This window comes from Caretta caretta, chromosome 7 (assembly GCF_965140235.1).
Source record: "Caretta caretta isolate rCarCar2 chromosome 7, rCarCar1.hap1, whole genome shotgun sequence".
NCBI lineage: Eukaryota > Metazoa > Chordata > Testudines > Cheloniidae > Caretta > Caretta caretta.
Window position 1 is genome coordinate 4,385,340 of NC_134212.1, and position 20,823 is coordinate 4,406,162.

Here is a 20,823-nt window from a genome sequence, read left to right on the forward strand (position 1 = left end):
GAAATCTGATGAGGTTCAATAAGGATAAGTGCAGGGTCCTGCACTTAGGACGGAAGAACCCAATGCACAGCTACAGACTAGGGACCGAATGGCTAGGCAGCAGTTCTGCGGAAAAGGACCTAGGGGTGACAGTGGACGAGAAGCTGGATATGAGTCAGCAGTGTGCCCTTGTTGCCAAGAAGGCCAATGGCATTTTGGGATGTATAAGTAGGGGCATAGCCAGCAGATCAAGGGACGTGATCGTTCCCCTCTATTCGACATTGGTGAGGCCTCATCTGGAGTACTGTGTCCAGTTTTGGGCCCCACACTTCAAGAAGGATGTGGATAAATTGGAGAGAGTCCAGCGAAGGGCAACAAAAATGATTAGGGGACTGGAACACATGAGTTATGAGGAGAGGCTGAGGGAGCTGGGATTGTTTAGCCTGCAGAAGAGAAGAATGAGGGGGGATTTGATAGCTGCTTTCAACTACCTGAAAGGGGGTTCCAAAGAGGATGGCTCTAGACTGTTCTCAATGGTAGCAGATGACAGAACGAGGAGTAATGGTCTCAAGTTGCAGTGGGGGAGGTTTAGATTGGATATTAGGAAAAACTTTTTCACTAGGAGGGTGGTGAAACACTGGAATGCGTTACCTAGGGAGGTGGTAGAATCTCCTTCCTTAGAGGTTTTTAAGGTCAGGCTTGACAAAGCCCTGGCTGGGATGATTTAACTGGGAATTGGTCCTGCTTTGAGCAGGGGGTTGGACTAGATGACCTTCTGGGGTCCCTTCCAACCCTGATATTCTATGATTCTATGATTCTATGACTCCTGCAAGAGGCTTTCTACTCCCTGTCGTTCTCATTACCCAGGCAATCTGCCCAGAGTCACCGAATAGCGGCGTGCTTCCTCTGCTCCAGGACCTCACCATAAAAGCTCCCTGCCGATCCTGAGCTCAGCTAAGCTCTTTTTGGCCTTTATAAGGATCGGTTGCTCTTTAGGCCATAATCATCTGACCTTGAGTCCCCAAAGCCTCAGGTGGGAGGCAGCTTTGGACCAACTGGTTATTTGTTTTTTGTAACTGTTTGTCTTGTGTTCTTCTACTCTACACTCTTTGGGGCAGGAACTGTTCGCTATTCTCTGCTGTTCTGTGCCTAGCCCAAGGAGGTCTTCTGGCCAGGGCTTCTAGGCCACTACAGAGACACAAATACTAATACATTTGCTTTCAAGGCCCGGGAACACAGCTATCATCCTTCCGGAGAAAGGGGACAAAACGGGGGACTCTGTTTGGAGCCTGCTGGGCATCATTGCTAGGTAGTCAATATGTGAGGCACTGTCACCTGGCATGTACACAGTATTCTATCTCCGCAGCACTTCCCTACGCTACCTGCTGAAGGAATACATGTCCAAACTCATCAATTAAACCTAGGTCTTCCCTGCAGCAATGCAAAGCCGTATCACTGAGCCACTGTTCTGACTCACAATGCACCTTTATATAGTAATTTTCATTACGATTTATGTGTAATCGTATTTTAAGAAAATGTATCTAATATGATATTTTTAAAAAGCATATTGGTCTTTTTTCCTATAGGCTTTTTACTCAGCTTGCATAGAAGTAAATTTATACTTTCACCATATAAATTAATCTTGTATTTTCTCCTCATACTGTAAATTATCACCTCATTCATGAAATGCAGCTCAGTGATGGGCAGTTTTTAAAAGGCCACAGAGGCAGACAGTTATACAGTGAATTGTGTGAGATGTCAGATAAAATGTGTTAAAAATGCAGCAAATTATGAAAAATAGAGGATGTAAATTGTATTCTCAGTCACTGGCTACCTATAGGCACATTCTATGTAATAACTTATTCTCCTACTCCATAAGTTCTGCATATTAATTTTATTGATACTGTTGTGCTGCATGTTACATACGATGCAAGTATTGCTGAAATATTGCAGAAAGGTAAGGAACTCCCAAAGACATCAGTCATATCTTTCAGCAGTTTAATGCCAGTCACTCCCCTTATTTTTAAAAAAGCAATTTATCCACTCCACCTACGCTAATGCCATTTTCCTGTTTATAGTGGTAAATTATTTAGATCATGAATGCTAAATATTAGAATGTTTATATAAAAAGCTTGTTTTGCTAATGATGGTAATTCCACTTTGCTACAAGCTTCCTGCACCATTTGTCTTAAGTTCTTGATGTTTTCTTATGTTGGCTATTTATTATACATTTGTGCCCTTGGCAGATGATCAGTACCATCGGAGCTTCATATAAGATTCATGAGAGTTTCATACAACATTCAAGAACAAAATTAGAATTTTGAAATTATATATGTATGTGAATATGCTTATATACACATCACGTGTGTAATATGTATATATATATATATATATTTATAATGTATATTTGTGTTGAGAATACAAGGAAAGAGAAAATATGTATGTTAGCAAGTTTTCTGCCAAAAGCAATTGTGAAACAATTTAAGGTTGTCATTAAAGAATGTAACAACAATAATTCTTCGCAACTATGACAGAGAAAATACAAATTTTAGATTAACATTTCAGAGGTGAATCACTCTGGCTTGAGGTTTAAAAGTTTCAAACAACACAGGGAAACATGCTTCTAGGAGCGTGGCTTGAGGCTCTTATTTTTGCAAATCTCTTACTTATGTGATTAAACATGGCGGAAGTGATAAATCACTGACAGAATAAATCTTTTTTTAGGCATGCTTTTCTGTTAAAAAAGAAAATATTTAGACATTCCCTCTAGGTATGCTGGGAATAAATAGTTATGATTATTAACATTGTGATTGGCTAACAATTGTTAAAAGATTAATACTTCAAGTTTGTCTGTTCACCAGTCCAAACCTTCTTACTCTGTTACCCAGCAACCTTTTGATTATGAAGGACCCTGCTAGAGTTCACATGCCAAGGACTGCAATTGCAAATACCTCTCAGTGGATCTTGTCCTTGGTAGATGTTTCCTTCAGTTCTGTTATTCTCAAAGAACTGCCATCAATTGTTTGTTGTTCTTGCTCTCCATGAGCCCCTATGTGTACTGAGCTTGCAAAACCAAAAAGATGATGCTTATAACCTTGTTTAGGCCTCTGAGTGCAACTCTCCAGCATCTTGCTCTTGGTATTAGGTCTCTCATTTTTCAAGCAGTAATTGGAATTTTCTGCAAGCGTGAGCCTCTCATGTTAAACAGAGTGATGACAGAGAATAATAAAATGAAAAGCCCTTTTCCCCTCAGGGTAGGAAATCCTTGGATCTTTGTTCAAACCAGCATTGTGATCTCTAACTACTTCCCTCTGTTTCTCCATCTTTTGGAGCTCGATACATTCTTTTTAGAATAACACAGGATAATTTCAGCAATTTCTCTACCAGTATAATAATTCAAACAACTCAACTGCTTCTTCTGTGATGGAAAGGCCTCTGAAAGATGCCACTGATTGTATCAAGGCTTCCAGGGATTTTTATACTTTTTACCCCTGCAGTCTCATGACAAATTACTTAGCAAGAGATAAGTCAGTCACTCAAAGTGTTCTTTCTTGCCTAATGTCTAAATGCCATCTTCCGGATTCATCTTGACTGCTTTCCTCTATACCTTCTTCAGTGGAGAGACTCAGGGTGCTGTGAATCAGCTGGTCCTATCTCCTGATTTAACCCTTTCAATTTGAGCGCCTCCTTCTTTAGGTGCTTTCCTAACCTTAGCATCACAAGGGCTTTTAAATTGCTACATTTATGGGGAAGTCTTGAATTATGTAGTCAAGTAGTATGTTTGAACCCTTTCTCCCAGTGAAGTGTTAAGACTGGGATTTCCAAAGGAACTTAAAAGTCTGCAGCTCCCATTGATTTCAGTGGTATTTGGGGGCCTAACTCACTTATGCCCTTTTAAAAATCCCAACCTCTAAGTAGAAAGTGTAACCGTGGAATTTAGAATTGGCACCAACTTCTTCATTATTCCTCAAGGTTATAGGAGGGTGCAAAGTTTACTTGATAGTAGGTAAGATTCTGAATCATATTTCATAAAGAGAGCTGGTACTTGCTGGGACAGGAGAATTATGGCAAGGGCGCTGATGTGGAGCTTTGGTGATTTAAGCCAGCAGCCTTGTTCAACAAAACTGTTAGTGTCCTTGGGCAGATCATATCTGCAAGTTTATGGGAAGGAGCAGTGCCTCTTTATTCCTTGCCCTGCCAGACTAGCAAGAGTCCTTACTTACTTCTGTCCCTGCGACAGCCTTGAGTCTGAGTATGCTGCTGACACGCAGCCATGAGCTGGTAAACAGCTTTTTTTGTTGAGAGACTGGTTCTTCCCATCAATCCCTAATAGTTGGTTTGGTGTTGACACTAAAAGAGACATGGGATTCTTCCCTGCTAACCTCACTTGGATTGGAAGCTATCATGCCTTCACACACCAATGGTCCTATTTTCAAAAGTACCTAAATCATGTAGGAGCCTAGATCCTATTGACTTAGGCTCTTAATAGTCTCCTTAATCACCAATGCATTTCTGAAATTTGTACTCCCTCTAGTTGTTGTTTAAGCAGGCTTAAACCTCGTAGGAGGACTACCCAATGCCAAATGCCACTAGCAGCCTGCCTCCAGCCCAGCGAGAACAGGAACCTGACCGTTTGCACACAATCTGGGCGTGCTAATTCTTGTAGATTGTGCCTTCATATGATGACAGTCCAGATTTGTTTTTTCTCTGCTCTGAAAAGCCAGACAAACTAGTTGAGCAATAGAGCTGGCTGGATATGGGTCAATGAAAAGAAGGGCAGGTTAGGAGGAATGAGAGGTACATATCTACCCCCACCACCAGTTTTTGATGGTTCTGTTGATATCTGCCTTGTACAGCTGTATGTTTCATATACTATCACTCCTGGTCTGTACTGTTACTGATGAGTGGTATCCTGCAGGGATGGGATAGGTATCCCTACCATGTGCTCAAAGTAATTGAGCCTCAGTTAGGCTGTTGCTGAAGCCTAATTATAGAAATGTTAGGTCACTTTGCAAATGTCACTCCCATTTGCTATTGGAAATGAAGGATGTGTTAGGAGTCAAGGCAGTTGAGTGCTCTAACTGAGATTGTTGTGTAAGTGGGATCAAAAATTGGCCCATTGTGTGCCAGATCCGGGACTCAGAGTGAGATGACTAATGTCTAAGTGCAAGGAAAGTGAGATCTAGAAAAATAAATGTCATATTCTATCTTTATTTTCAACTTGTAAATGAATGATCAGCATAAGATAACTTGTAATTGGTGAACATCCACCAAACCACGTGTCAAATTTTAAGTGTGTTGTTATGTAAAGAAATTTATGAAGACCACAACTTTACATAAAGATAACTGAGCCGGTAATTGGAAAGTTAATGGAAATGAGGGAAATTTCAAAGTTGGAATATAAATGCAGCTTTAAAAAGTTATATTTTTAAACAATAGTTTAATGAAGGAAAAATAAATACATTTGACTGAGTAAAAAAATCCATGAAAGTTTATATCAGCTTTAATTAGATTTTGGCTGAATTCATTATTTTTAATGGTTTTTCATTAGTGAAGCATAGTCATTATTTGGGATGTACAGTAGCAGGAAGAAAAACAAGGTAATTTTGGATTCTATTTAAAGAACAGCTTATATATTAAAAGACTATTAATAAAAATCCTCCAGTAGCTGACAGAAAATTTTAGCATAAGAAAAGATTTTAGAGCTTCTGGTTGAACGAGGAATATTTCCTCTTCCTGAGGAAAACTTGATGTTCATTATGGAACCTAGCTAGGAAGCGACAAGTAGTTTCTGATGAGCATAAATGAAAGAAACCCTGACTGTTACGTGTTGCTTAAGATGCCTGAATTCATATGATGAAAGATGGTTGCACTCCTAAGATTACTGACCTAGGCTCTGAGCCCATACCACTAAAGTCAACAGGAGTTTTGCCATTAACTTCAATAGGAGTGTGGTCAAGTCACTGGAGACCAATCATGCAAAATTAGATTCTGAGGCTGCTGGCCCATGGAAGATCTGTAAACCTCTATAGCTCAGCAAACTCTTGAGCTGTCAGAGAGAGTACTAACCACCACAGGATCCCGATTACAGCTATCCAGCGGCAGGAGGTGGAAAACCACTCTGCATGGGAGGAATTTCAAATCTTGGAGTTCCTGGGCCTTCCACAGGTAGCTGGTCTGTTTTGAAGGTCAGCTCAGGAGAGGAAAACAGGGCCGGAAGGCTTGACAACTCTGTCTATAAGGCAGTCAGTCAGAGAATGCAGGCCTCAGTGGGAAACTCTCAGTACAATGACTCGTAAGAGCGGGAAGCCTTCCCAATGATGCAAAATAAATGGGGTGAAACCATGCAAGTCTCTGTTCTTGATTCCTGTCCCCCCACCTCACCCAATGGTGACCCATCTACCTCCTATGTGAACAGTTACCCAATCCTGATCCTCTTGTTCCTACTCCCCTTGACCCCCTGTTTCATTAGCCTGGGGGTTAATGCAGCCCTTGTACCATAGCACATGCCATTACTCTGTTATGTTTGTAGTGTGTTGCTCATTGGACTTATTAGCACAATATAGTGTAAAGGCTTATTCAGGTTAGATGGAGAGCTCCTCAGAGCAGGGGCATTCTCCTTGAGTGCTTGGAAAGTGCTTAGCACAGAATGGGTACTAACATTAATAACTAATGATGCTGAAGGTCACCGCCGTGCAGGTCTATAATATTTCTCTGCAGATATTCCTTCTGACACTAGAACTCAAGGACAGGGGTGGTTGACATTTTATTATAATTCACATGTATTCCTGGAGTTTCCTGGGGAAGCTTGTATTGTTTGTGAGTAGAGGAGGGCTTCCAGTGTGTCAAGTTTTGAACACTGAATTATTTGTCAGCCATTAAAAGCCCAATACAAATTCAACCCAAATTTTACTTGATTAAAATGGCGATGCTTGTTGCTGATCAAATGAAATGCAAATAGTTTTACGTTTCTCTGTTTCAGACCAGTAAATGTCACACGCAAGATGCAGGGATTTTTTTTTTACTAGGTTTAAGTTAAATGCAATCTTTATTTAGTGTCATGTTTTTATTTAAAAGCATTTATTTAAAGTTCTAAAAAACAAAGAATTCAATATAGCAGGACAGGTGCAACTGCGAATGATTAATGATATCATTCTCAGTACTTTATAAAGTGTCTAACACCAAAGAGATTTATACAGTGCAGAATGGCAATTGTGCTTTGATGTAGGGAATAGGTAATCAATACCTGCGAGCTTAGAAAGTGTTCTGTTTCCTCCACTAATGATGTAGGTTTTTTGCAAGGCAAGGGTGTCTGGAGCATGAGACACTTAGAAGAAGAATTAATTTGAAATCTGTAGTGGAAGATCAGTTTCAATTAAAACTCCACTTGAATGTACATGGAAAAAAGCAAGCTGTTACACTTAAACCTTTTGATGGTTATGAGCGTATAAATAAATCTGTGTGGGCTAACCTCTTGATTACATTTTTACAGGGTGTTAAGCTAATTTTTCCTGAGTGTGAAGTATTATTTATTTACCCCGATTCTCAAAATCTAAAAGAAAAATGTGTCCCCTTTATTGTCTTTTCAAACTGTTCTGTAAAAATGGTATGGGGGTCAACCTCAGCTGCTAAAACTTGGCATAGCTCCATTGAAATCAATGGGACTATGCTGCTTTACACCAACGGTGGGATCTGGCCCTACATTTCTCACTATCAACAATTGCTGCCATTATAGTGCCGATCATATTGTGTGTAGCAATTTGCATGCCACGCTTGCATGCAGTGAAAACGGTCAGTTAGTGGAACTAGAGCGTTTCAAAAAGTTCTGAAAGAAAATTAATGAAAAATCCCCAATTTAAAAAAATCCCATGGTGATTCTAAATAGCAAGTCTTAAACTTAGCCTTGTGACAGTAATATGCAATGGCAGGACTCTCAACCACAGCACAGCTTTCAGTTGTGGGTTTGAATTGCTCAGTGTGTTATTGCATTACTTTTTTTTTTTAATAATTCAGCACCAGTATGGAAGCATTTTATGCATATAACAATAATACTACTACATAAAGATGCAGCTGCACTTCCATTAGTAAATCCTAGATTTAGATCCAAAGGGAGCTGGTAATTGTCTAGAAGGAGATTATCAATTATTAAAGCAATACAGAGAGGGTAAAATTTTTAAAATCCTGTAGACGATTTAGGAACCCAAATCCTGCTTTCAGTTGTGACTTAGGTTCCCAGGGGAGTTAGGGACCTAAATATCTGTGAGCATCTAGGCCTTAGAAGCATAAATCTCATTGAAAGTCGATGGGACTTATGCTCCAAAGTGCCTAAGTCACTTTTAAAAATGGGACTTAGTTTTGCTGAGTCACTTAGGCACTTTGGAAAATTTTACTCATATGTCAAATCAAATTAACAAGACATTTTCTCTGCAAATTAGTCAACCGTTCTGATTTTTGAAAAGGTATGTGCCTTGCAAATGTCCATAAAGGAACAACCCTACAGTCCTTATTCAGGCAAATCTCCCACTGATTGCAATGGTCACCAAAGCATTGTGGGTGGGTGCAATGCGATCTCTCAGGCCTTCTTTGCCCCCAGCTGGAGGCATTGGCAATCTGACACCCGCCTGCTCAGGGACAACCCGCTCAGGCCAAGCTACCAACAAGACACAATCCTCCAGAGGCCAAGAAGGGCCAGGAGGAGACAGTGACAAATTGGGATCCAGAAGGCCAGTTAAGACGGCCTACATGCTTCTTCTCAAGAGCACTAAGTGAGACTGTGGCAGAGGAGGGGTGCCTCAGAACTAGCCCAGAATCCCAGGGCCTTAGCTTCAAGTACTTGCCTTTGATGTATGTTTGTTTGTTTGTAGGAGCAGCCCGTCAAATTCTGAGTTTGTTACTGTTTGACTCTTCAAAGACTGATACTGAGCTTACACTGTGGGCTACCACAACAGGTGAACTGAGGCAGCAAGTGCCTGCAGTGCCAAGCTTGGCCCAGCAGGGGGCACTGCATTGCAGCCCTGCGGGAGACGGTGGGGTTTTCAAAAGCTACTAATTCCTATTTGAGTGGTATAACTCCCATTGTCTTCAGTGGAAGGACTGTTAGGCCCATGGTGAACACTTTGGAAATCCAGATCTTTGTCTGAATTTGTAACAATACCAACACGTGATAGCTTGAGAGTTATCTGCACTACTGGGCCTTTTGAAATGTAACACAAATTTCATTGTCATTTTAATGCAAACTTGCTTGTAGGCTATCTAAGTAGCCAACTAATACGCCACAAAACAGTTATGCATTAGAACACTTTTGATAAGGAAAGTCCCTCTAGAAACAGAACATGTTTAGGATTTAATAATTGAGTTCCCTTTAATTGGGAATTCATTTAAAGTGGCTTTTACTAAGAGTATAAGCTGAAAATGATGGATGCCAGGCTGTGGCAGCTGGCTGGGGACTCCCAGGCCTGGGTTCAAGACCTGGGACATCACAACAGGACCATCCCCAGTTGTCCAGACCCAGCTTCTGACAGTCGGAAGTCTAGAGACACTCAAAAGCATGGTGTTGCATCGCTGCCCATCATAAAAGATTAGGGTTGAAAGAGACCTCAGGAGGTCATCTAGTCCAGCTCACTGTTCAAAGCAGGACCAACACCAACTAAATCATCCCACCAGGGCTTTTCAAGCTGGGCCTTAAAAACCTCTAAGGATGGAGATTCCACCACCTCCCTAGGGTAACCCATTCCAGTGCTTCACCACCCTCCTAGTGAAATAGTGTTTCCTAATATCCAACCTAGACCTCCCCCCACTGCACCTTGAGACCATTGCTCCTTGTTCTGTCATCTGCCACCCCTGAGAATAGCCAAGCTCCATCCTCTTTGGAACCCCCTTTCAGGTAATTATCTCACTTTACAAACTTTAAAAATCCCCTTCCTGCTGTATAAAAATAAAAATGGGGGGAGAGAGGATGGAGAAGTGTCAGTTCCTGGCACTGTTTCTGTGGTTGGCTAGCTATCCTATATCAAGCAAACACTGCTGTGCAAGGTGTACGGATATGTATGCAAGACACTGCTGATCTATCCATGGTGCATCACACTGCTACTATTTGACTTTGGGGGGAGATTTGGAAGAGTAATTTAATCAGCTGAGAAATTATGTGAAAACAAATTTGAGTAGTGAGAAAAATAAAAGCATGAAAAAGGACAAATGGTAGAAGACAGTTCTGTGCTGTTACTCTCCTCTACCATTTCTCCTTCCTGTAGTTTATTTTTTGTACTACCCAAGTTTGTTCACACTTAATTTCTCAGTTGATTTAAATGAAGTTCTCCCCCCGTTGCCTGCTTTTAGAACCTCAAATAAAATAGCAGTTATTTAAGGTCGTATTATCTTAACCTGTCACACAAACTAGAGTTAATGCCTTATTAGTATATTAATTATCTAATGCAAACAGGTAAGCTACATAACTTCCTACTCTTTCTCTAGCTATTTGAAAGTTCCTGTAACATCATACTGACTCATAAGTCGGTCATGAAAGGGTTGGTGAATTGCAGATAATTTTATAGAAGGGCAATTTAAAATGACAGTATTGTTGCTTATTGCAAGAAGCAAAATTTGAGCACTGTATAAAGTTAATGGATTTCAGTCTCTTCGTAGGTTGCATGCAGGAAATGTAGCAGCAGTGTAGTTACCTTGGGAACTAAAATGCTTGCTGCCTTACTTAAGGATAGTCTTGTAACTGTTGGCCCATCAGAACAATAAGTTGTTGGTCTTTTCTTTTAACAGGTACTTATGGTCCTGAGCACTGGGTTACTTCAAGTGTGGACTGTGGAGGCACTCACCAGTCTCCAGTAAACATCATAGACCATCAGGCACGTGTGGGAGATGAATATCAAGAATTACAGCTTGATGGTTTTGACAACGAATCCTCTAACAAGACATGGATGAAAAACACTGGGAAAACTGGTATGTTCTTTCCTGTTGGTCTCCGTAAGCCTGCCTTCAATCAATTAATAACTCAAGCCATAAATTTAAAAAACAAACAAACCCACAAAGACATCCCATTGTTCTGTTTAATCCTAACGTGAGAACTTCCCAATATAAGTTGCCAGGCCGCTATCTCTGCATTCTGTGCAGAATTAGTGCAGTAGATCAGTTTTTAACAGTTTTTTAAGTTCATCCCCCGTATAAACCATTTTCTTGGCAGCCAAATGAATATCACAGTAAAGACCTGTAACTCTCTGTGTGAGAGTTAGAAGGTGTAACCTTGAATTACCCGCTAAGGGAGGCTATAGCATCCAGTAGTGAAGAGTGCCAAAATGCAAGGCTCAAAGGTATTCTTGTGAATAAAAGAAAAGACTAGGAGTTAGGAGGTTCTCACGCAGAAAGGGCAATAGATGGGCAAAGTGATGTAGTAGTGATTAATATCTTGTGGATACTATTACAGCCCCGAATACTGCACTGTAACTGCACTTCTCTTCTGGCCCTTTTTTATAATTGTTTTATAAAAGAACAGTCTGAAGACGTTGCTTATTTGTACCAAAAATTCAATGGTTCACCTAAAGGTCAAGGTTAATTTATCTACAAAGTTATTTGCATTTGCTTGCACTTGAATACTGAAATTGTGAAAAGCAGAAATCATAAGGTCTGCCTCCTCAGTTGTCAAGGTCAAGAATTTTTAGGTAATTGAATTAAATCTATAATTAATTCAATTTTATTTATTAAATCTATTTTTAAATCCTTGTTAATATTCAACATGTGTCTCTGAAGTACTTTATATCATGTTTCTCTAGTTAAGGGTCTGCTCACATATGCAGTAGATGTCATACCTCAGGGGGTTGTAGCACAGACTCGGAGTACTTCCACTGAATTCATTGGGCTTTGAATTAGAGCCCTAGATACTAGCCACAGATCCATTTTGCCTCATTTATTGAATTCAGAATCCTTTGGCCTACATAGAGATTTTGAGACTTCCTCTAGTTAATGAAGGGTCCAGTGGCTAGGGTGCCAGCTGGGTTTGTAGGAAAATGTGGTTCATTTCTCTCCTCTGCCACAGACTTCCTATGTGACCCTAGGCAAGTCACTTAGCCTCCCAGTGCCTCAGTTCCCCATCTGTAAAACAGGGATAATAGCCCTGCCCTGCCACAGAGAGGTGTTGTGAGGATAAATACATTGAAGATTGGGAGGCACTCGGATACGCAGATGGTGGTAGAAACCATACAAGTACCTGAAGTATCAAAAATAGGACTGTATCTAATCAATCAGATTCTTTGTAAGAATATTACTATGACATTTGAAGGAAACCAGCAAAAGAATGGAAAGATAAACCATTCTAGAAAGCATCAGGTAGACAATGCCATGGCGGTGCTGTGTTCACACACGAACTCTGGATGGCCAGAGGTGAGAGGTGTTTCGGATACATCTGCCAGTAAGGCCCTGTCCTAAGAGGTGAAGTTGAAGGGAGCGGAAGGTGCAGAATCAGGCCCCAGCGGGGAGGTAGCGTATCAAACCAGTGGTGAGAGCAATCTGAGGTAGGACACCAAATACAGTCTTTGACAAGTGTTATTAAAATTTGTCTGGTATGGATTGGAGGAGAAAATAACTTCTGGTTCTGATTCTACTGTCTCAAACAGTGTCCTAGCCAGCAAGTTAAAGAAGTATGGGCTGGATGAATGGACTATAAGGTGGATAGAAAGCTGGCTAGATTGTCGGGCTCAACAGGTAGTGATCAATGGCTCCATGTCTAGTTGGCAGCCGGTATCAAGTCGAGTGTCCCAAGGGTCGGTCCTGGGGCCGGTTTTGTTCAATATCTTCATAAATGATCTGGAGGATGGTGTGGATTGCACCCTCAGCAAGTTTGCAGATGACACTGAATTGGGAGGAGAGGTAGATACGCTGGAGGGTAGCGATAGGATACAGAGGGACCTAGACAAATTGGAGGATTGGGCCAAAAGAAATCTGATGAGGTTCAATAAGGATAAGTGCAGGGTCCTGCACTTAGGACGGAAGAATCCCATGCACCGCTACAGACTAGGGACCGAATGGCTAGGCAGCAGTTCTGCACAAAAGGACCTAGGGGTTACAATAGTCGAGAAGCTGGATATGAGTCAACAGTGTGCCCTTGTTGCCCAGAAGGCCAATGGCATTTTGGGCTGTATAAGTAGGGGCATTGTCAGCAGATCGATGGATGTGATCGTTCCCCTCTTTTCGACACTGGTGAGGTCTCATCTGGAGTACTGTGTCCAGTTTTGGGCCCCATACTACAAGAAGGATGTGGAAAAATTGGAAAGAGTCCAGCGGAGGGCAACAAAAATGATTAGGGGACTGGAACACATGAGTTATGAGGAGAGGCTGAGGGAACTGGGGATGTTTAGTCTGTGGAAGAGAAGAATGAGGGGGGATTTGATAGCTGCTTTCAACTACCTGAAAGGGGGTTCCAAAGAGGATGGCTCTAGACTGTTCTCAGTGGTAGCAGATGACAGAACAAGGAGTAATGGTCTCAAGTTGCAGTGGGGGAGGTTTAGGTTGGATATTAGGAAAAACTTTTTCACTAGGAGGGTGGTGAAACACTGTAATGCGTTACCTAGGGAGGTGGTAGAATCTCCTTCCTTAGAGGTTTTTAAGGTCAGGCTTGACAAAGCCCTGGCTGGGATGATTTAATTGGGGATGGGTCCTGCTTTGAGCAGGGAGTTGGACTGGATGACCTCCTGAGGTCCCTTCCAACCCTGATATTCTACAATTCTATTGTGTCTCTCGTCTAGGAGTCTCCAGATGCAAATGACAACTGCAAATATTATTGTTGTTAATGTTGTTGCAAATGTCAATCATTTAGCCTCCCCTTGTCATTTTGAGGTAGATAAGTAGCAGCATCCCACTTCACTGAAACTGAAGGGTTAAATGACTTGCCCAACATCATATAAAAAGTCTGTGGCATCTCCCAATTTCCAGTCCTCTGCTTCAATCTTTAGCCCATACCTCCTCGATGACTGTTGTTTCATAATTAAAAAAAAGAAAGGGGAAGAATGTAGTTTTCCTCTTAAAATGGAAATGTGTCCTTTGTCCTTTGGGTACATTTAAAAAAAATCAATAAAAGTGAATGTGTACAGTTTTCTCCTACAGTCAGAAATGTTTGTACCTTCTTCGATACTCTGAGCTATGTGTCCTCTTTGTAGCAAAATGATTCTGGAAGGGCTGAGGTCTACAATAGCTTACTACTTAAATATACCTTGTATGTTACCTTCCCTGCCCTCCAGCTTTGCGGAGGAAAAATGTTTGTAGTAACCAGCAACTGGTATCGCTAGAAACAGAAAGAAAAACCGAACGCTGGATAGTGTGTGAGGGAAGACGCTGATAGCTGCCTAGCTGCATGTGTAGCAGGAACAGGAATATGCAGGGAGTTTTTCCAAGTTTCTTGTGGGCAGAAATGAAGGCCATGCCTTTCCTCACATGCTCTGTGTGCTTTTCACACATATTGCAAAGTGCCATAGAGTCCCACCACAATGAACAGTAAGCACAACGCATGGGCAGGAATTGTCCTCCGTGTTTCCTGCACAGTAATGTAGGTGGTGGCCATCCCCTCTCCATCAGCCACTGTTATTGTCGCACAAGGATGATTATCTGATCTGAGGGGCATGGCACCCCTGGTTTGAATTTGGGATTCCTGCTCCCAGGCGGGCTGCCTACCAAGGCTGAAGAGCCCTGCTTGTCCTGAGCAGTCTGGTTTCTTTAAAGGCACCAGACTTGACACTGCTACTATGTTTGAATTGTTCACACTGGGGTGTGGATTTTTGCTGGCAGGCTAACACCTCTCAGAACATCAGTGATCAGCTGTCCCTTTTATGTAGTACCGTATGTCCTTTTCTCAGAGGTGTGCACACAGTCTTTTTAGCTTTGATGTCTATTCTAAGGCATTGTGCTGAGTCTGTCAACATGCTGCCTGAGCACCAGTCGCTCCTCCCGTATTTTCTCAGGCCCCACCCCATTCCCTGGGTTTGCAGGATGTTTTTGCTGGGAGGAATTCTGAATTGGAAGTGTGGTGCAGCAGCAAACCAAGTAGGATAGGTAGAAGGTAGTGGCAGATTTTGTAGTCAATTGCTATGCTTTTTGGCACAAGAATCATGGAACCAGCTGGCCCCATAAGACCTTTATATTACATACTGACACAGTCAATCAACTAAATGTCTATTTAAGCAATAGTGACACAAGCAGGGCATTTCTTAGCAGTTTATACTCTGGGTGGAGGAGGTGAGGTTCCAAGGCAAAGTCAAAGGCTCTTAGCCTAGTATCAGGGGGCAGCCGTGTTAGTCTGTATCCACAAAAACAACAAGGAGTCCAGTGGCACCTTAAAGACTAACAGATTTATTTGGGCATAAACTTATGCCCAAATAAATCTGTTAGTCTTTAAGGTGCCACCAGACTCCTTGTTGCTCTTAGCCTAGACACTCTAACTGCCAGGAAACACCTGACTCAGATATTGGTTTTGCTGATACATTACTAAAATATTTTCCTTAAAAAGGAAAGAAATTACTTTTTATGTACTAAAAAGTTACATTTGAAATGCATGTGGCTACAGTTGCTGTGTGAGCTCTGCAGTACTGGGTTTGCCCTAGGAGATAAAGAACCGTATGGTAACCCATAAGAAAGCAGGACTTCAATGTGAATATGCAAATAAATTCAGTTAAGGCCTTGTCTACTTTAGGAGGATTTAGTTATAGTGGTAGGGCAAAACTCTGTAGTGTGGATGCAGTATAATAGTGCGTATCTTGTATAATTGAGGCCGGTTTCCCTGACTGGCATAACTGTCAGCACAGTTATACCAGTATCACTGTTTTACACTATGGCTTTTACTGAGATAGCTATGCTGCTAAAACCATGAAATGCAGACCAGCCCTAAGGCTGAATATTTTTAATGTATGTTCTGTTGTTCCTAGGTTTTCCAGTGGGAGCAGCACCTCCTACTATTGCTGATAAACATTGCTATTCTAACCCCTAGTCACTTAGAACTTGACAAATTTCTTCCCTTTTGGAATGGAACTTACCAAATATAATTGCAAGAAGGGTGTTTTTGTTCATTAGTTTTAACATGCCAGGGTCACCTTTTTGGCTGACACAGTGGGGAATGAACAAGTAATTTCTGGCATTGAAATTACGAGCCTCTACAGCTTGAACTAAAGAGCTGGCTTTGGCAGCTGTATGTTGTAACAGACCCCTGTTTTCTGTGGATCAGGAGAGGGAAACTATACAGCACATCCTGACCAGTGGGTTGCATGAGCAAAAACAATCCACGGGTTTCAGAGCATCAGGAGAGTAGAAAAAATACATTTTCCTCTTCATGGAAAAATTCTATTTTTGATTGTTCTGGTCACAAACTACCTCGAGAAAGAGAGTTGAAAATTGATGTGGAAATAGTCTGAATTGGGAGAACTGCCCTTCATGTTCCAGTGAAAATTGGTCAGATTAAACCCACTGAAAACCATGCTTATGTATGCATAGTACTGTTGGCATGCTCTTTCAACCCTTCATAGCAGCGTTCAGAGAGAAGGTAGGATGCACCAAGCATTCAGTGTGCAGCTAAATTTGCAGCAGAGAGTAAACGAATTCATAATACACCTTGCATGGTAAAAGCCACACATCTCCTAAGGCTTGTAGGTTGAGGGAGCCATCCTGTGAACTATTGAGAAGGGGATTTTGGTGATGTGTAAGTCCAGTAACTCCACATTCTGTAATTCTGGTTTTTCTATTATCTTCTTTGAAAACCAAAAAACCCTAGGGAACTCCACTTCAATGTTAGCATTTCCTAACTCTTGTCTCCTTTAAACATGCAACCTTAACATTCTCTTAATGTTGCAATTTTTTGATGGAATTGTATACGGTGTTCTGAGATCCCTGCAATCTTCATAAGAAAGGGTATGTTACGTACAGTTGTCAGTCCAGATGTCTGCAGCCTTAGCTCTGCATTCCCTAGTATTTTTAAATCTAAGTCTGGATATTAGCAATACTGTACTTTGAAATAGGGTGGCCACTCACCCCCAGAATACTGGACATTCCAGTCCTTCCAGAAACAGTATGGGCCCACCCCCCCGTCTGTGTGACCCCCCTCTGCCCGCCTCTCCCCACATGACCTCACATACCTGCATGTGTGAAGTCACGCTCCAAGTCCAGTTTTGTCTCAGTGTGGAACAGGGGACACACCTTGAAAAACAGGACTGTTTGGCTTAAAGCTGGACGAATGGCCTGCCTACTTTGAAATGACTTTCAATGGGCTGATTTTTCTACTGTGTTCCCTGGCTAAATCATTGTGTAAAGACAAAATGTCAAGAAGTCTCATACTGTGGTACTTGAATATTGTGGTTCTGGATAATGCTAGAAATAGTTTACATTCAGGAAAATCTGTTGGCCGTAACAGAGTGCTGCTGAGGCAGGGAGATGGTGGAGTGCACATGTCCTATGACACCGAGTAGTAAGAAATACTGTAAAACGAACAATTAGATGAACATTTCAGATTGTACGTCCTCCTAATTATCCTTTTAATTATTCATCTAAAACAAGTAAAATGACCCCTGACAGAGCCATAAATGATTTAGATACTATCAAATATTTATAAGATGCAACCGAAATCCCCACTGTGCATTGTAACAGATGCACTTGAATCTGCTTTCTCGGATTCCTCATCATGTGCAATTTTATGTGTGGGATTTATAACCGATTGAATACAGTCTGCAGTATTTTAAAAAGCAAGTGAGATGTTTCAGGGAGGAAGAAAGGTGTGGTGCTTTCAGTCACTTCTTTGATTTAATGGGCATAATTTAGAATAAAGATGGAGGGCCAGATTTGGTGCAAATAGTCTGTAGGTGGTGAGCAGCGAATTTCCCCTGTTGCAGGTGAACTCCCTGCTTGTACCAGTAGAGGCTGCAGCTAGTTCCTGCCCCGTATACTTCCCCAAGCCACCTGGACAAATTGAGAGGGATGTGTCAGGAGAATAAGGAACAGAGCTCCACTATATCAGTGGTGCAACTTTAGAGGTGCTGCTGGGCTGCTGTAATTGCATCAGGGCTAGATCTGACACTGGAAATCAGGGAAGTGTAACTAGCTCCCTCACATACCTGCACCTGCTCCTCTGCTGAACACAGCTTCAGTACAGGAGAGATTCTAGCCTGTATGATTTCCATTTCACATTATTTCATAACTATCCTGTTTGTTTTTCGGCACTGAGTAAAACTTTTCCATTGGCACATAATAAACATGGATTTATATGATTTGAGTTCATCTGCGTCTGTTGTGATGACACAGTTTGATTAAGAATGCCTGAATACTCGTTGGCTGTGTTTTTCATGGAAACTTTTCATCCTGAGGTTCCAAACGCAGTAGGTGCTGCTCCCTAGCTACTTTTAGGAGAACTACTTTGGGATAAAAACTATTATAAATAGATAAAAAAAATCCCTTTTATTGTTAAACAGGGGTTTTGTAAGGGGAATTTTTGTAAGAAACTTTCACTTGGTCCCCTGTATCTCCTAAAAAGGGGAGGAATAGAAATGAAAGATGATCTTGTAGTTAAAACAACAGACAGGGGTTTGGGAGACCTGGAGTTAATTCTCAGTTCTCCAGACTTCTTCTGGGAACTTGGGCCAAGTCACTTAATCTCTCTGTGTGTCAGTTCCCCAACTATAAAATGGACATAATAATACTTCCTATCTCCAACCTTTCATTATAAGTTCACCGGGGTCGGGACTAAGTATACATGCAGTGCCTAACACAATGGGACCCTGCTCTCTGTTAGGGCCTCTGACTGCTACTGCTATGTCAAATACAAATGACTATGGAAGTTAAATATTTAGCCCTTACTTTAAACAGTACATTAATGGTGAGGGCACATGTAACAGACATGACTTGCATTGCCTGAGGCACTACTGGGAGGTGCTCAGATACCACAGAGGGGAGCACAGTGTAAGAACCAATAAAGAATTAAACAGGAGAGGGGTTAAGGAAAGTGAATGTAAAGGGGGGAGATGGAGGTGTGGAGGGGCCAAATTTAGTTCATCTGAGGGTCTGTCTACACAGCAAACAAAAGCTCTGCACGGTGTAGCCTACTCGAGCTAGCTTGAACCCAGCTAGTGCAGGTAACATTAGCAGTGAAGTCAGCACGGCAAGGGCTTTAGAGCAGGCTAACAAGCTGAGTACATACCCAGGTTCTTTTGCGCTGTCTTCACCGCTGTGGTCACTCTCAAGTAGGCTACTGCTGGTGAAGAGCTTTCCTTGGGTGGACAGACCCTGAGATAGGGGAGCGCAGTTTGGAGGAGGCGTTTAGGGGAGGCTCGCTGAGGTTGTGTCTGCCTGTCCTGCAAGGTTATGTTGTGTCTCAAACACTCCTCCAACAGATACACTCAGCTCCACGGTTGTGTTGATTGCACACCTGGAAAGTGGAAAGTTCTGATGACCCTCCCTTTGAATTCTAAAGAATGGCATTTCATGCAAAGTGCCCTTTGATCGTTCCAGGCAGACACCATCCTTTTATCTCTGTGCCTTAATGCAGCTAATTGCTTTTTAATGAAAGCAGACTCCCTTGCTAGAGAAATAAACTCTTAACACAGTGCCTCAGAAGGCAAGTTTGAAATAGAGTCCTCCTGCACCATAGTCCAGACCCAGCAAAGCCCTTAAGCATGTGCATAACTTTATGTAAATAAGCCTATTGTCTGCAGTGAGATTACTCACATGCTTGAAGTTATACACAGGGTTACGTTGTTTGCTTGTATAAAGCCCATAGATGGAAAATATAGGCCTGAATCGTGTCCCTGATGCCTCTGTGTGATGAAGGCCATACTGCAGTGGGGAATCCCCTTCAGAATGGCAGTATAATGCTAATCTCTTCTGGCTACCCTAGGGCAGAATCACATGGTTGGCAGGGATAAGACAGGTGTATTGGGGTGAAGATACCTCCTCCCAGGACAGATTGGAGGAAGATGCCAGCTGCAAATATGCCCCACCTAGAAAATCTGTTTCCTCCATCTGTGGGTCCTCCTCCATCCATGGGTCCCATTTCTCCCCCTCTGGAAGAACTGTAGGATTTCTCCTGCCCTGGGCCCAGTGTAGGGAACGAGGGGGTTGGATTACTTATGGATGGCGAGGGAGGAAGATCCTTGTTCACATGACAGCTTTGCTTCCCCATCAGTCCATTTCTGTAAGTCCCACTGGTGGAGCGGAGCCCCTCCTCACCCATCAGGAGAGTTCAGGTGGAGCAGGGCTGAGGCGTGGGGAGTCAGACAGCTGTGTGAAGGGTACTGTAGTAATTGTTTTGATAGATAAGATAAGAAGGTTCCTCTTTGCTCATGTTTTTGAGGGCATTATAGAGTCATACAACCATAGGGCTAGAAGGGACTGCAAGCATCATCTAGTTTAACCCTCTGCCAAGATGCCATCCAACATAGATGGCTATCCAGCCTCCTATTGGAAACCGCCATTGTCCTACTGTTCTTACAGTTAGGAGGTTTTCTCTGAGATTATGGAGAAATTTTAGTAATCTCCCATTGTTTCCATGGGATTGATCTCTCCCTAATTCACCTGCATTGCTCGTATTAGTGCTTTTCCTATCCTCATGGATTTGCATATGGATAGAAAAAGAAAGCCACTGTAACCAGCAACTGTGCATCAATCATCATAAACACTATCGCAAAAATACACTCAAAATCTTGTCCCTCTCTTTGTCTTGTGTGTGCAGTCGCTATCCTTCTGAAGGACGATTATTTCATCAGCGGTGCTGGGCTGCCAGGTAGATTCAAAGCAGAAAAAGTGGAATTTCATTGGGGTCAGAGCAATGGATCCGCTGGCTCTGAGCACAGCATCAATGGCAAGAGATTCCCTGTTGAG

General features: G+C 42.0%; 1 protein-coding gene across 5 annotated transcripts in view; it reads left to right on the forward strand.

The window, feature by feature from the left end:
* The window catches only part of PTPRG (protein tyrosine phosphatase receptor type G), a 618,498-nt gene that overhangs the window by 322,413 nt on the left and 275,262 nt on the right, over window positions 1-20,823 (forward strand). For all 5 annotated transcript variants that reach the window (XM_048858998.2, XM_075130209.1, XM_075130210.1 and 2 more), the window contains exons 3-4: window positions 10,750-10,929; window positions 20,675-20,823. In XM_048858998.2, the coding sequence (XP_048714955.1) occupies window positions 10,750-10,929; window positions 20,675-20,823 (329 nt within the window). The remainder of the gene's footprint in view (window positions 1-10,749; window positions 10,930-20,674) is intronic.